Source organism: Saccopteryx bilineata, chromosome 1 (genome assembly GCF_036850765.1).
Source record: "Saccopteryx bilineata isolate mSacBil1 chromosome 1, mSacBil1_pri_phased_curated, whole genome shotgun sequence".
Classification (NCBI taxonomy): domain Eukaryota; kingdom Metazoa; phylum Chordata; class Mammalia; order Chiroptera; family Emballonuridae; genus Saccopteryx; species Saccopteryx bilineata.
In genome coordinates this window covers 237,981,609-237,998,750 of record NC_089490.1, presented here as the reverse complement: position 1 = coordinate 237,998,750, position 17,142 = coordinate 237,981,609, and the positions used below count along the sequence as shown (strand labels likewise).

The 17,142-nt window shown below is 38.5% G+C and overlaps 1 protein-coding gene across 5 annotated transcripts in view; it reads left to right on the top strand.

Moving 5' to 3' along the window:
* The window catches only part of KCNT2 (potassium sodium-activated channel subfamily T member 2), a 200,633-nt gene that overhangs the window by 147,973 nt on the left and 35,518 nt on the right, over positions 1 to 17,142 (top strand). For 4 of the 5 annotated variants that reach the window (XM_066238370.1, XM_066238389.1, XM_066238380.1 and 1 more), the window contains exons 15-19: positions 10,882 to 11,031; positions 12,138 to 12,367; positions 12,930 to 13,143; positions 14,846 to 14,951; positions 15,752 to 15,924. In XM_066238370.1, coding sequence (XP_066094467.1) covers positions 10,882 to 11,031; positions 12,138 to 12,367; positions 12,930 to 13,143; positions 14,846 to 14,951; positions 15,752 to 15,924 — 873 coding nt within the window. The remainder of the gene's footprint in view (positions 1 to 10,881; positions 11,032 to 12,137; positions 12,368 to 12,929; positions 13,144 to 14,845; positions 14,952 to 15,751; positions 15,925 to 17,142) is intronic. The other variant, XM_066238398.1, reaches the window with a different exon arrangement.

The following is a 17,142-nucleotide window of genomic DNA, read 5'->3' as shown; positions in this document are numbered from 1 at the left end:
TCATTTAACTAACCAATCACCCTTTTAAAGGCTCTGTATCCAATGAGAGTCACCTTCTGAGATCCTGGGCGTTAAAACTTCAACCTAGGAATTTCGAGGTGGGGGGATATACCTCACCTGTAACAGCTGTGGGACTCCAGGTTTTATGGGATCACATCTGCAAGCTGCTGTTGTTTCCTCTATGCAAATAGTTCTGCCCATTCCACAGAAGCCTGCTTCTTCGCTCATGGAAATTAGCAAAGATGGTGCTGTCCCTCTATTCTTGGTGGTCCTTTTTCCATTCTTCCACCCCCCCAAATCGAAACAACAAAAGAAAACAAAACATGACCTCATCACTGGAAGTCTGAATGGGGCTAATCATGAGAAAGGGAGCAATGCCCTTCTGAAGGTGAAAGTGACTCATAACCTAATGTGTACTGAAAATCTCCACATTTCAAAGACATTTCATTAGGTGTACCCACAATCTATCTGATTACTTGGGAAGTGCTTCTCTAAGCACACCTATTAACAAGCAACTGGAAGACTGTTCTCTTAGACATTTTTTTAAAGAAGTATGGGTGCCACTCTAGTCTGGCAATCTTCTGCTTGGCAAGCCCCTAATAGCTCATCACTCCTTATCAAATGGTATTCAAATGTAACCATTTTGGTTAACGTGTTCTGTGCTCCAGTCCTAATTTACTCTTATGCCCTTATCTCCCATGATTCTCATATATATATATATATATATCATGTTCTTCAAATAACAAAATCCTAAATATACTTTGTGGTTTCCGCCTCCTACATCTTTTTTTTAAATGTTGTTCCTTCTGCCTTGAATTCATTTTTTTTCCCTGCTGTCTTAGAGGAGTTTGCTAAATCAAAAACTCTGTCTCCTCATGAATATTTTTAAACTCCCTGGTTCAATGCAATATCTCTCTTCTATGAATTCATGCAGAATTTTATTATATTCAGCCAGAGCCCATGTCATGGTCCCTTTTATGTTTTTATTTTTTTCCGACTTAGCCGCCCCTCATTTCATTCAAGGTAGAAGGTAGATCTTACTCATTCTTAAGGCTTCTGGGATATTCATCACAACCTCGGAACTCAGCAACACGACTTCAACAAAGGACATGGGGACATGGACGATGTGCAGGTGGTTCAGGGAGACCCCTGGTTCACAGAGGTTTATGGACGACCTGGCTTCGTCTACTGTCCCTCATTGGACACCCCTGGGAGAGTGACTAAGGAAATAATAAAAAACATCACATGCTTTCATCAATAAAAAAGAAGTGGAAGGGGGGCAGGGGTGAGTCATTTCAAGGAATTTCAAAGACAGAAAGTGGATAAAAGAACGTTTTCTGATGAAATCCCTCATCCCAGGATATGACTAGATGAATATACCACGTGAAGAAATGCCAGGGAGGCTCAGAGGTGCCACCTTTCTAGAAAGGGAGGACACATTTTAATTGAATTTCTGTATACAGAACAAGAAGTCCCCCCTGTTCCACCCACCACAGTGCCACTTCTCTGTAATTAGGCTTAGTCATTAACACTGGGAAATGTCAGATTTGTTTTAAGGGAATGAGAAGGAAATGTTGTATTACGTGCCGGCAGAAGGTGGGGGGTTGGGGTCCACTCTCTGTAATCTGGTATTTGGAGGCACCAGACTGAAGAGGCTGAACCCTTCTTGCCCGCCATGAGGTATAATCCGCCCCTTAAATCCTATTCACAGGTTGACTGTCGGTTACGCAGGATGAAATGAGGGAAGAGATCTAGCCCGAAGGAGACCAATGTCTCTGATCGCGCTGGGATTGTTTTGGATCTGTGGGGCTGGTTGTAGCTTGCACTCCACTAGGAAACAATTTTTTTTTAATTCAAAAGACTATAACATTTGAAAGGAGAGTCAAGCACATATTTTGCAAGGAAGGAGAGTCTCGGTGAATGAGAAAAGAAATACATTAAAAAGAAATTCAAGTGTATTTTTGAAATGTGGTGTTAGTTTTGAAGACTATTGAAGGACTGGAAAAGGGTGATGACAATGTTCAAAGGAATGAAATGTTGAGGCATTTTTGTTTTTGTAGAGTTTTTTTTTGTTTTTTTTTGGTTTTTTTTGTTTTGTTTTTTGCATTTTTCCGAAGCTGGAAACAGGGAGAGACAGTCAGACAGACTCCCGCATGCGCCCCACCGGGATCCACCCGGCACGCCCACCAGGGGCTACGCTCTGCCCACCAGGGGGCGATGCTCTGCCCATCCTGGGCGTCGCCATGTTGCGACCAGAGCCACTCTAGCGCCTGAGGCAGAGGCCACAGAGCCATCCCCAGCGCCCGGGCCATTTTTGCTCCAATGGAGCCTTGGCTGCGGGAGGGGAAGAGAGAGACAGAAGGGAAAGCGCGGCGGAGGGGTGGAGAAGCAAATGGGCGCTTCTCCTGTGTGCCCTGGCCGGGAATCGAACCCGGGTTCTCCGCCCGCTAGGCCGACGCTCTACCACTGAGCCAACCGGCCAGGGTGGTTTGTAGAGTTTTTTTTTAATGTTCCGAATATTTAGCTTAAATTTTTCTTATGATTCTAGAGGATGTGACTATAATAGCTTAAAATATCTGCAATTTTTCTTCTCAGGAATAGTAAAAAAAACAGGAATTATTTTGAAGAAATAGATAGTAAAAAAAAAAGATGTTTTGAAATTAATAGAGTGACTATTAAAATTAACTTTCAGTAAAAGCCTTGAGCCTGACCTGTGGTGGCACAGTGGATAAAGCGTCGACCTGGAAATGCTGAGGTCGCCGGTTCGAAACCCTGGGCTTGCCTGGTCAAGGCACATATGGGAGTTGATGCTTCCAGCTCCTCCCCCTTCTCTCTCTCTTCTCTTTCTCTCTCTCTCTCTCCTCTCTAAAAATGAATAAGTAAAAAATAAAAAAATTAAAAATTAAAAATGTTTAAAAAGATTTAAAAAAAGCCTTGAAAGATAATATCATAGAAATAGAGGATTTCAGGTTAAATAAAATGCAAAGAGTTGGACTATGTAAGAAAAAGAATTCACAGCACAATACAAGAGAGAGAATTTGTCCTTAGTGGGAGTTCTAGAGAGGATAGAAAATGTGGAATGTTAAGAGATTTTAGCAGAAAGGGGAGTTTATACTCTTCAAATTGACAAGGTCTTGTGCTTGTGAATGATAATGAGAAAGAGCCACACTTGGAAACTGCATTGCCAAATTACAAAGGAGTACTAATCAGGAAAATTGTATCACTTTTAGAAAGGGGCAGGGGACCTCAGTATTCTTAACTGTAGTCAAGAGGATTAATGTAACTAGTTTTAATTGTAAGGCGATTTACTAAGGACTATGGATAACTCACAGAGCAAGTGCGTTTGCCTCTATCTGGGCTAATCTTACATCAACACTTTCAACCACCACACCACACCACACACTAACCTTATAATGAACTTTGACTTCTAAGCATCCTAGAACAATTGTACCTTTCCAGCCACCTGCCACCATCAAATAAATGTCCTTTGCCTGCCTGTTTCTCATGTAGCGCACTTCCAAAGTAAACTGCATTAGGTCTGACTGGTGGAACCCAGGTCACATGTCTGCACTGTAGCTAAAAGCAAAGATTCCTAAAAGCTACAGTCAAGATGTGAAAAGTCCAAATTTGTTGAAGCTCAACAGGAGACTGGACTAGATTAAAAGCAACGTGTTTGGTGGGATGTGGCAAAGGAGGGATTTGTTTTCAATCCCAACTGGGGGGGGGGAGGCAATCATAAAGTCCAAGGGGGAAAAAAAATTAGAGTAAAGCAAATTAAAATGTGACATAATACTGAACTAAGGTGGTCAGTAAAGAGAAAATTTTTTTTAATACTTTCTAAAGTTCTGCCTGACCAGGCGATGGTGCAGTGGATAGAGCATCGAAATGGGATACGGAGGACCCACGTTCAAGACCCCGAGGTTGCCAGCTTGAGCGCGGGCTCATCTGGTTTGAGCAAAGCTCACCAGCTTGAACCCAAGGTCGCTGGCTCGAGCAAGGGGTTACTCAGTCTGCTGAAGGCCCGTGGTCAAGGCACATATGAGAAAGCAATCAATGAATAACTAAGGTGTTGCAACGAAAAACTGATGATTGATGCTTCTTATCTCTCTCTCCATTCCTGTCTGTCTGTCCCTGCCTATCCCTCTCTCTGACTCTCTCTCTCTGTCTCTGTAAAAAAAAAATACTTTCTAAAGTTTTGAATAGCTCAGGTAACTACAGAGAAGGTTATATAATTATAGCACTCCATTTAACTCAAGTGAACTGATGTTGCAATCATCATGATAATGTAATCACTGCACACAGGGTTTCTACTCCCCTTCCGCCCCTCCCCACCCTGAGATTCACTGAGATATTATTAGCATATAGCATGTGTAAGTTTCAGGTGAAAATGTTCTCTACTTTTAATCCAAAGCCATTGACTTATTTATAGCCAGTGAACAAAAAAACAAAAACAAAAAAACCCCCACAAATATTTACAGTTTCAGCCATGTAAAAATAACTCTACAGCAAACACTTTGGAGTAAAAGCAGGAGAAGATGTGAGGAGGGAGGACAGAGCTAACATCTCCTCTTACAAAGGTAAAATCAAGAGTCTCTGCAGTGAGTAGAACAGAATTTAAGGTATTTTCATTGAAGTTAAAAAGTAACTAGCTTGCCAGGAGCTCCGATTTTGCAACCTAAACACCATCCGACCGAATGCTGCTAGCTGGATGGTTTTATTTGACCACCAGCCTGGTTAAAATATATTTTTCTTCTTTGAAATTGTTTTCTTTGAGGTTGCCTGTCAGTGGACAGGTCACACCCTACTCACTACGAGCCTGAACTGGTCCCATTGTCCTCCACCTGCCCGGACCCACTTTCCTACTTCACTAAACCTGCGCTGTGGGCACGGGTGAGAGAGCAACTAGAAAAGAGGAACTCCAAAGGAAAAAGTTAAAATAGCAACATGACAGCCGGAACAGCCCTGTGTTGGCAATCTCTCAGACCTCAGAGAAGGCAGTCCATAGATAATGCCTACAATGATAGAGTAAGAATGTTGGATAACAGACTATTAAGAGATATCTCAAACCTCTTTGAATGAAGCTTAGGATTTGGAAGCAATTTGGAGAGTGGGGTGGGTCAAAATTTAAGTGATGGAGGAAGTAACATTCTAAAAATGGCAATAAATAGAATTAAAGCAGTAAAATTTGACCATTCATTCATTCATTCATTCCCCACCCAGTAATAATCACGTGTCCATAAAGTGTAAGGCACTGTGCGCCAAGAGTTTGGGAAATGCAACATGAAGGCTTGATCTCAAAAGACAAACACCACTGGTTGGAACACAATGTACACCTGGCTCATGTGTGCATTCAGGACATATTTTAAATTATCCATCTTAAGTTTATTAATAAAGTATCTTTTAGCGATGGTAAGAACAGTTTGCATATTTTGACACCTGACATTTCTAAAACTGGATGGAAGATCTTTACAGAATCTTAGGGCTGTGTGTGTGTGTGTGTGTGTGTGTATGTGTAAAATAGGCAGCTTCTTGAATTAGGTGGGCACTTCAAAAAGCTGTCTTGGAGTTTTCAGAGGACAAACCAACTTTAAGAGTAGTGAATTTTGGCCACTTTCATGTATTATCAGCCTTTCAGGTTTACGTTTGGATTCTATTTCATTTATTCTTGAAATGTGGCCCTTTCCAAAGTGTGTTCATTGTGTTCACAGGTAGCATTTCTCTATTTGCACTTCGACTGCATTATTTCTTCTACTGAGAATGGCAAGCAGCTTTGTACCACCATCTAGTGGTAGGAAATTGATTATCGCCCTCCATATTTTAATGAGTATTGAGGATGTCAAAATCATTGTCTGAACTATAGCTTCAGGACATTGGTGGTAAAGGCAAGATTGTACTAGCGTTTAAATATTTTACTTTTTAGGTAAAGTAAAAGTTGGAGACCATTGTGAATCAATGCAATTCACATGTGTTTACAGAAAAAGCACCCCTATAAGAATGGAAACAAGTACTTGGAACCAAGCTAAAATTAAATCAGTAAAATACTAGAGTATGGACTTAATTAAAGGGTCAGTTTTAATTAGATCTAAGCCTTTAGGTTGCTTTTTTAATTTTAGACTTCTTGAATCTAAGATACATTTTTAAATCTTCTTAAAAATGGGGTTTCAATAAGAAAATTCTGCTTTACTTAACTCTTTTAAGTATGAATTTGAATGACATCGTTTTTCTAAGGCAAACATTTTCCCTTAGTAAGATATAAAGTCTTTTAGAACACTGAAAAGTATGGATGTTATATTTGTCACAGGTTGTCTTTATTCCTACTGATATAAACAAAATTTAGTTTGGTAATAAAAAAAAATAGGTAATATGAAGGCAACTTATTTGATGATCTGTGTCAATTTTGGTGAATCTGAAAATGATTACTTATTGTATTGTCTGGCAAGACTAAATCCATTAATTAGCATGCAGAGATATTTAAATCAACAAATATAATATTGTGAATCAAGTGGGTTTCCACTGCTGATGCCTTTTACAACCTTGAGGACAGTGCTTTAGAATGTCATGGCCACTCTTCTTGAATTTACTGTGAGTTTTCTGGCATCCATATAGGCATACAAAAAATATGAGTGTAAAAGTCAAATATTACTGTCTAAAACTTACTACTATGGGTTTTACAAAAATATACACCTTCATAAAAAATAGGAAGTTGTTGGTAGAATAAGTTTTTATGCTTTTCTTTTTCATGCAAACTATATACTGGACATATTCCTGACATAGAACTAAGTATGTAATGTAAAAAGACTTCAACTCATTGTATATTATATTTTCAGCAGGAAATTCCAGTTAAATCCTTTTTTTTTCTCCCTTTAGGAAAAAAAAGCAAAACTATGTAAGATTCTTCTACTGCACTCAGAGGCATGTGTGTGTGTAACAGAGATAGAGAGAGGGACAGATAGAAACAGACAGACTGGAAGAGAGAGAGATGAGAAGCATCAATTCTTTGCTATAGTACCTTAGTTGTTCATTGATTGCTTTTTCATATGTGCCTTGGGGGGGGGGGAGGCTACAGCAGAGCGAGTGACCCCATGCTCAAGCCAGTGACCCTGGGCTCAAGCTAGTGAGCCTTGCTCAAACCAGATGAGCCTGCGCTCAAGCTGGCGACCTTGGAGTCTCAAACCTGGGTCCTCTGCGTCCCAGTCCAATGCTCTGTTCACTGCGCCACCACCTGTTCTGGCTCAGAGGCCTGTATTAAAATGAATTTCTGCAAAGAGTGAGACCCAAGTATGCCATTGTTAGCGAATGGTACTGCTTCACTTAGCTGATTGTGTTAAAGCACAGCAGAGTGCTATATGAATTCATTTGCTCTCTGGTCATAAACATCCATTTGCCTTGAAGAGGTTATCGTGGATTAATGAGGAATGTGCAACCAGCATCTGAAAAAAAATAAAACCCAAATTGTTATAAAGGATTTATGCACCATTCAGAATTTGAGAGGAACCAATGATATTTCTTACTGGGGAACAATAAACAAAATAAAACAGACATTCTTTTTTCTTTACAAATAAAAGAAAACCAATACTTAAGGCTATTGAGGAGAAATGTTTCATGTTGTCCTGGAACTAGTGACTTGAACCCAAACTACGAGAAAGAAGAATCTTGTTTTTCTTATCTCCCCACATTTCTATAGAAAAAGAAGTTGGGGGGGCGGAGAGAGCATCAACAAGCTTTGCACCTGCATCAAAAACTCATGGAGTGCGAAGTGTCTGCAGGAAGTGGGAAGTGGTATCTCATTTCCCTGTTAGACATGTTTCTATAGTTTCCAGTGATTATTTGAACATGAGGGAAGAAGAATTAGAAAGAGACAGCAGGACGAGAGAGCAGCCTTCACTTCTCCCCCCCCCCCCATGAATGGATTTCCTGCTGCACATTTCATGGCTTTTAAAAAGAGTTGAGCTGTCCTTGTGAATACCACTAAGGGGTGTTGGCCCCAAGTGAGGAAATCCAAGAAGCTAGAGGCTATCGGGTGTGTGCCTGGAAAATAAGACAAGGGAGGGTGGGCGAGACTTTCTGGTAACATACAATGAGCATCACTCCCCCCCCCCCCCATGAAGAGTTGTCTACAAGTCAGCTTGCTAGAGGACACTGATGAGCAGGTAGAGATGTTTCATAGAACAGCCACATTCCATGACAATGGACCTAAGCTGCTAAGATAAGAGCTTCAGACTGGATGGCTTTTTAATAACTGGACATGATTTGGAAGAAATGGAATCAGCCCAAGACATTGTAAAGGGACAGTAATGGGAGCTTTACCAGAGCATGGCTGAGGGCTACCAGGTCTTGGGGACATTGACATGGAGTTTGTTATGTATCAACTTTTGTAGACATTTTTCTTCCTTTCTCCTAATCGGTGCACGGTCACTTTTCCTTACACTTTCTCCTGTTTTGTGTCAAATACTTTTCTCACTGAGACCTTTGTTTAGGGTTTAAAATGTAGAGAAGAGTGGACACAGCTTCTTCTCATCGAGGCTGCTCTGCTGGGGTTCCTCTAAGGCTCTCGGGTCTGTGGGGAGGGGCCTGTGAGTTCTGCAGCGTGCTCCTCCATTCAGGGGAAAGGAACATTCCCAAGAGATTCTTTCGAGGACCAAGCCTGTGCTGCTACTCTGTACTTCATTTATTTCTTAATCGAATAGTTTATTGGATAGTCTAGTCTGTACTTTCTCATTTTCTACAAAGACCTTTACAATAATCGCAGTTGGGGCTGGCAATTATTTTGAAAATAAAGGTATACATCAGTGGTAGTCAACCTGGTCCCTACCACCCACTAGTGGGCGTTCCAGCTTTCATGGTGGGTGGTAGCGGAGCAACCAAAGTATAAATAAAAAGATAGATTTAACTATAGTAAGTTGTTTTATAAAAATTTATTCTGACAAACAGCGAAAATCCGACATAAAGTACTTGGTAATTAATTATTATTATATGCTTTAACTTGCTGTAATTCTGCTTTATAAATTTTATAAAGTAAAGTTACTTTCCTACTTTATAAATCACCATTACTGTGGAACCGGTGGGTAGTTAGAAATTTTTACTACTAACAGAGATACAAAAGTGGGCAGTAGGTATAAAAAGATTGACTACCCCTGGTATATATGAACCCAGCTAGGAGCAATTTATTACTATCCCATTATCAGCCAGTATAGAAGAGCAGCCTCAAGGGGATAGGACTCAGACTACAGAATAGACTCTTTTTACAGGTTGGCATGTCCTTTGAGCAAACAGTAAGTGAATGCGCAAGCCAATTATTTCTGTAAATGCTCATTTAATTAGTGTAAACACATCTGGAAATGTCATTAAGTGGCTTTTCATTATTACTAAGGTCTCCATCCTGGGCTTTTTGTTCCTAATATGTTTTGTGTTTCTACAGTGGCCAAGGTTAAATTCATTTCATGTCCATTAATGATTATGGAACTTGGTGATTTTTCCCCCCTGATTATAATGGGAAATCCATCATGGGAAAAGTAATTGGCTAGACTAAAAAAAAAATGATTCTGGTGAAGGAGAAAGGTATTACACAATCAGAAAAGCAGAAAATTTAGTAATTGAGCATGAAGAACATAGTTAGATTATTCCGTGTTTATTAAACAAAACATTTATTAAGCACTTCCTGGGTGTCAGGACAGATGTCTGGTCTGCAAGATGGCGGTAAACAAGACATGCTCCCTCTCCCCATACAGTGCACTTCATATCAAGGGTTACTTAATACAATTTGTGGAACATAGTACCGTGGAACATAGGATAACATGGCAAAGCCTAGGAAGTCATGGCTGAGCTGTAGGTCCAAGAATGGGTCAGGCAGAGGAGACAGAATGAGCAGACATGTGAAAAGACTGTGCTTGGTACGGAGATTCTCATTCAGGAAAATTAAAGGCTGCTCATGGCTGGAGCCCACAAGAGATGGGAGGTAGAAGTACCATATGACACTTGAATGACAAGCATAGTGCGGTCTGGGGGCTTTGAAATGATGGTAACATTCCCTTCCAAGTTACCCCATTACATTCCCATTCCAGCTCCTGGAATTGGAGGTACAATTCTTTGAAATATTAGCTTTTGTATACTTGTGTGTGACAGTTGTTTGAGCCCAAACTGCCCTTTGGATCTCAAACAAACACTGATGGGTAACGAGCATCTTCTCTTACATTTCTAGTGCTTTAAATGGATTTTGTCTTTGCCAAGCAGCAACTTGCTGAACACATAGCAATGTGGCACATAGCAAAGAATTTCATTTCTGTTTTGCCCAAAGGAATGTTGTCTCCACCAGTAATAATCATTCTTAGGAAGTAGCAGTTAGGTGTTGCCATATGCAGTCAATCGTCAAGTGTTTTATTTTCCTATTTCCAAAAAAGATACTGACATCATAGGAAAAAAGGGTAAAGGTTTTAAGAACAGTATTGTTCAATAGGTTGACGAGGTACATTGAAAGTGACTCTCAAAAACAGCAGTGAAGGAAGTTTTAAGAGCAATGTAATGGTAGGAGCTAAGATTTCCTGAATGAGTGCTGTGATTCAACATCTGTTTGGTGACTTATTTCTATTACTTCATTTTATCCAAACCAATGAGGCTGAAGCTATTTCTCACAGAAGAGGTGAAGAATCCCTGAGAGATTCTGCCCTTTCTCAACCTTCTACGTTGTGGCAGTTTTCACATTTCTGTAGCAACCCTATTTGCGAGGAATGCCATTGTTTAGACACCATGCAGATCCTTCTTTGAACTGTGTTGCGGTTCTGATGGCTGGAAAACTTGGATGATAATATATGATGGCGGCTGTGTTTTAACCACATTCACTGTTTTTCTCTGTGTTTGTGTGTATGTGTGTGGCTCATGTTGCAGAGAAGGCCAGCAGTCCCCAGAACAGTGGCAGAAGACGTATGGTCGGTGCTCTGGGAATGAGGTGTACCATATCACTTTGGAAGAAAGTACATTTTTTGCTGAATATGAAGGGAAGAGTTTTACATATGCCTCTTTCCACGCACACAAAAAGTATGTGCTGCTTCCAGAGTGGAATGACAATGTGATTCGATCAAACTTTTTAAACATAAGTTTTCTAAAATTCAAACCCATGTTGGTGCTTAGGAACTACAAATACTCTGGAAGGTTTCACATGATTATTGAAATGTTTGAACTCTGGGCCTCTAAATAGTCTCTGCAAGTCCAGATTACCCGGTGCAGAGTATAATTTAGTAGAAATATTAGGAGTAACTTTTAAATCATCTTGAAAATATTTTTTTATCCATTGAGAATTTGCAAATATATATAAAATGAACCTTCTTTATAGATCTAAATTTTAAACTGTGGGTCAAAAATTTAAAATAATAATAAAAGTAATAAAAACTAGACATTTTAAGAAAATTTGCTTTGGCCAGAGAAATATTATAAAATAAATGATAAATGCTTCTAATTCAAGCACAGAACATTATGTTTTTCTTTTCTTAAAAAAAGTATTTACTTAAATAAAATTTTGTTTATTATATAATTAATGTTATCAGTATTATAAATATATTAATATAACATTGTTAGGATCTGATCTATTTTACTAATTCAATAGCCAATGTATTCTACTCTAATTCTATTTATACATACACTTTTGATGTTTAAAAATATTTTTAAGCTTGATTTATTTGTAAACTATAAATATTGAAATATAAATATTCAGGGTATTTTGTTTTAGAGCATAACTTGGAAAGGAGGAAGTAATGCTTGTTACATTTAGTGGTTACACACTTTATGGTAAGACTCAGTAAACACACACACAAAATTCACAAAAAAATCACTACCTGTGCTATATGGCATATACCCTGAGGTATTCTGTTCTCTTTTATTCTGTCCTTCCTCATATATTACATATATATGTAACAATCACTAAATTGATTTCCCAATGCACTATAGACACAGTTTTTCTGTCAAACAAACATAAATAAATAAGAGTTTTAAACTTTTTGGATTTAAAAGGCTCTGAATTGGGGGCTTTAGTTTTTCTCTGCCCTCTAGTAGTTGACTTATTTACGTATGCAAACTTAAGAAAACAAAACCAAGACCTCTGCTGAATTCTAATTCTTAACCTCTTCTGTTTTCTTTTTTACATTAAGGTTTGGTGTCTGCTTGATTGGTGTTAGGAGGGAAGATAATAAAAACATTTTACTGAATCCAGGTCCTCGCTACATTATGAATGCCACAGATATATGTTTTTACATTAATATTACCAAAGAAGAGAATTCAGCATTTAAGCACCAGGACCAGCAGAACGGAAGCAATGCATCACGGTCCTTTTATCATGGGCCTTCTAGACTGCCAGTACACAGCATAATTGCCAGCATGGGTGGGTACTATCTATGTGAAAATGCCACTTCTTTCTTTCTAGAAAAAAAAGAGATGAATAAATATACTTCAATATTCAGTCAAATTTCAATGTCAAATTTAGACCATACTCGTGTCTTATCACAAACGTGGTGCAACTAAATATACAGAACAAAATTTCTAAACTACTAAACTGGTAGAGATTAAGGTAATTCGAAGCTGCCAACACTCATTTTAGATTTCTGGTTAGGATATTAGCACCTGACGTGTCTAGACCAACAGGCTATATTTCAAATACTCTTCATTTTTCTTAAGACAATTTCAAATAGTCTTCCATTCCTCATCCCATTCTCACCATTGAACTTGGCTTCTATGACACAGAAGTTAAGTTTTACTTTTTTTAAATCCACTTTTACACCAAGACAATATTTTTAAAAAATGCCCCCATGAAAGAGATATAAATAACCTTTGGGATGAACTGATAAACAAGATTTCCTGGTTATACCGATTGTCTTTCATTCCCCATTGATGGTGAAATGATGAATGCATTGTAACTGACGGATTTTCTTGTTTCATTGTGTTAGGCACGGTGGCCATAGACTTGCAAGACACAAGCTGCCGATCGGCCAGTGGCCCTACCCTGGCTCTTCCTACAGAAGGACTCAAAGAAGTCAGAAGACCTAGCATTGCTCCTGTTCTAGAGGTTGCCGACACAACGTCCATTCAGATGTGTGATCTCCTCAGTGACCAATCAGAAGATGAAACCGCATCAGAAGAAAAAATGTCCTCAAACTTAGAGTGTGTGTCCATCCATTAGTTGCCATGGAAACTAATGTCCGTACTTCCTGAACATCCTAGAATCAATCCTACAATTTTTGACCAAAACAACCTTCCTAGTAGGCAGGAACTCTCTTGATTACAGCATATTCTGAGACCTCAGATTTCTGACTTCAACATACAGGGAGGGGCTAAAGTAGGTAATGAATATGCTAAACGCAGTTTCTTCTCACATTGTTATTTATTAATTATTGTATTCTTTTCCATACCAACCACTGTAAACCTACTTTTGCCCCAACCCTGTATTTTTCTGTGCCCTGTTATTTCTTTCTTTCTTTTTTTTTTTTACAGAGACAGAGAGAGGGATAGATAGGGACAGAGGGATGTCTAGGAGCGGAGAAAGATGAGAAGCATCAATCATCAGTTTCTCATTGCTACACCTTAGTTGTTCACTGATTGCTTTCTCATATATGCCTTGACAGTGGCCCTTCAGCAGACCGAGTAACTCCTTGCTAAGCCAGCGACCTTGGGTCCAAGCTGGTGAGCTTTGCTCAAACCAGATGAGCCCGTGCTTAAGCTGGCGACCTCAGGGTTTCGAACCAGGGTCCTCTTTATCCCAGTTCGACGCTCTATCCACTGTGCCACCGCCGGGTCAGGCTAAGCTCTGTTATTTCTAATGGGTCCTTTACTCTTAAAGAAAAAGGTACAGAAATCAGTTATTTCTGTGACCTAAGTGGCATTTTATCATTGTTGGTTTGGGTTAGATTTGCAAAGTATGTTTCATTTTACATTCCTACCTAATGGTATCTGGTAAACAGTTTCAACTAGATTTAAAATTGCTTGGTTTAGCAAATTAATTTTTTTTTTTGTCAAGAATAAAAGGGCTTGTTCATATTGAACAAAAGAATTTTGCATCCATTAGGTTTCCTCTTATTTCTTCACTTTTATTCATGCTGCTTCTTTTTGACTGTTTCATTTTGAAACTTAGCTCAGCCAAGGTGTGCAGGTTGCTCTTTTTATAAAGTCCACAAACTGTATATCCTTGACAATACGTTAAGTATCATTCCAGCAAAAACATTTTTTTTTTGGTGGGGCTTTAACTAAATGATTAATTCAATATTTATTCCTTTTCAGTTACGCATCCATAGAGGGAACTTTAGTGATGCATTTTGCTTTAAACATGTTCTGTAAAAAACTAACATTACTATTTTTAGAAAATCTATCTAAATCTTTTAAACTAAGAATTGGCATACATTTTTTAAAAAAGAACCAGCTAGCTCATATTTTAGACTTTAGGGGACACTTGCTCTTCGTTGCAACAACCCAAGCCTGTCTTTGAAGCTTGAAGGCACCACGAGACAGCACAACAAACAGATGACCTTGGCTGTGGTCTAAGAAAAGAAATTTACAGATACTGAAATTTAAATTTCATTTAAAGTTCATGTGACATTAAATATTGTTCTTCTTTTGATTATTTCCCCCTGACTATTTACAAATAAAATAAAAGCACTTTTAATTCACAAGCCAGGAGATGATGGGCCAGATTTGGAATATAGGCTCTACTCTGCTTCCCCCATTCTAATCTATTTCCTTCTCAAAATGTAACTGCAACATAAAGTCACTGTATCTGGCTTTATCAGAATAGAGGATCGTAGCTGCAACTTAATCGTTTAACTTTGCATGTGCCACTCAAGGTGATGCCGTATTTCACACTGCTTTACAGATACGCGAAAGGCTACCCACCCTATTCCCCATACATAGGAAGTTCGCCCACTTTTTGCCATCTCCTTCATGAAAAAGTGCCATTCTGCTGCTTACGGCTCGACAAGGTAAGTGCATGTTACTGCTCTTTCCTGCCAAATTAAATCACGCTATTTTTTTAATTACACATATTCACATCATTTTGTATGAAGAACAGTATGTTCAAAGAACATTATCTTTTTCAAAAGTGAATGCAATACATATGGCAGTGAATTTTACTTTTATAAGTGCACTGAGATTACCCAGATGTTTCGTCTCTTTACTAAATTATTCAATGCATCAGATAGTCATATTTTTAAAGAGGAAAACAGCAGTGTTAGAGTCGGAAAATCTCCTTATCCAATGATGACAAAATCCCTTCCTGTGCCCATGTCTTTATGAGTTCAGTACTTGAGAATGTGCCAAGGTTATTTAATTATAATATCCTATATTTATGGAAATGAATGTCACAGGTAGGTCATTTTTTTCCTGCTTTATGGTCATATGATCAACAAGTAAAAATTGTATAATATTTGCAGTGTAGAATGTGATGATATATATTGTGCTCATTTTTAAAATATAGATGCCTAGATGTCACCTAGCCACAGGTTGAATTCACAATAGAACATGTGTACACACGTATGGCTGACTTTTTCTTCCCTCACATCAAACAGCATACCGGCAATTTATTTGTCCGACCAACGCACACTATTTCCTTAAACATGCTGGAGAAATGGGTGTAGAAAAATGTGACTCTTTCTATATTTGTTAGAAAATCAAGGATTTACTAGGTTAGATTAACTTTATCTATCCACACATCCTACATTGTTACACCAAGTTTGGGTGAGGTGGAACAACGGCCTTTCTTTGTATGATTTCTCTTCTCTAGAGTTGCCAGCACAACTACTACGAAGACGCAAAAGCCTACGGGTTCAAAAATAAACTGATTATAGTTGCAGCTGAAACCGCTGGCAATGGACTGTATAATTTTATTGTCCCTCTCAGGGCATATTACAGACCAAAGAAAGAACTCAACCCCATAGTACTGCTGTTGGATAACCCGTAAGTATATCTGCAAGTAAATACACAAACAAGATGGAGGGCTCTTAATATTATATCAGAAATCATTTATCTTCATTTGCTTAGAACATTTTAAATCAGAAACATTATGGCACGTGATCCCTGGGAGATATAGCTTGTGTTATGGTAAAACAGTTTTTAAAAAAATCATCGAATATGGTTGTATTTCACAAATATGACTTAAGACATTACCGGAACACCCTGAGTTTTTTATTTAAAACTATTTTGCAAGTTGTCATCAATCTATACCAGTGGGACAAATCCCACAAAAATAATTGCAATTCTTTTCCTTAAGTCGATCACTTAGCCTTGCAAATCTCTGCCAGAACTGGTCAGAGATTTGTTGTCTTTGTAAAGAACCATTAATTATTAGAGAAGCATATTCTGATCCATTTTTATGTTGTACTGTGATGTATTATGATTTTATCACTGTTAAAATATACATTTTACAACATAATATGAATAAGTAATGCTTTACAAGGCTCACTAATCTTGAAAAATGTTGGATTGATGTACTCTTGTGAAATTAATCTGCTCAAGCATTCCAGAATCATTATGCAAATATAAATATAGGTCACTGAATGCTGTCAAATTTATTATACCCTAAAATTCTAATATTCCCCTCTCTGACTCAAAATTACTAGCAGATGGTCCTCAGATCAATAACATACTTTCGGGTCCTCCAACTCTCCTCTTTAATTCCAAAGTGATGCAAAATTTCAGGTTACACTAAACGAGGCCAAAATCTGTCACCTTGTCTCTGCCTTTAAAATGGATCCAAAGAAATTTCCTAAAACAAAAATATCTCCCCAATATAACTTCATGGCATTCTTTATTCTGAACCTACCAATATCAAGGTATTTCCTGAAGCATCTCTCTCTCTCTCTTTTTTTTTTTTTTAGCATTGTTATCACAATGATGCTCAACTCTCAACTCTTAAAACTGAGTTTAGTTCTAAAGACAAGCTTAATCATTTTCAGATATGGTGACTCAGTGACTTTGTGATGCTACTTTGGCATCTAAGGAAAGGTGAGGTAAATTTAGGGCAGGTGTGAGGGAGCAGAAACTTGGACCCGATGCCACAGCAAATAAAAGCTAAATAGAATGAATCTTAGGAGAATGAGGGTTGGGTTGCAGTATGCCCACGGTGAAGTCACCTTTGAGGCCTCTGACTGTGCCCTCATTCTGAAACTTCTCTGG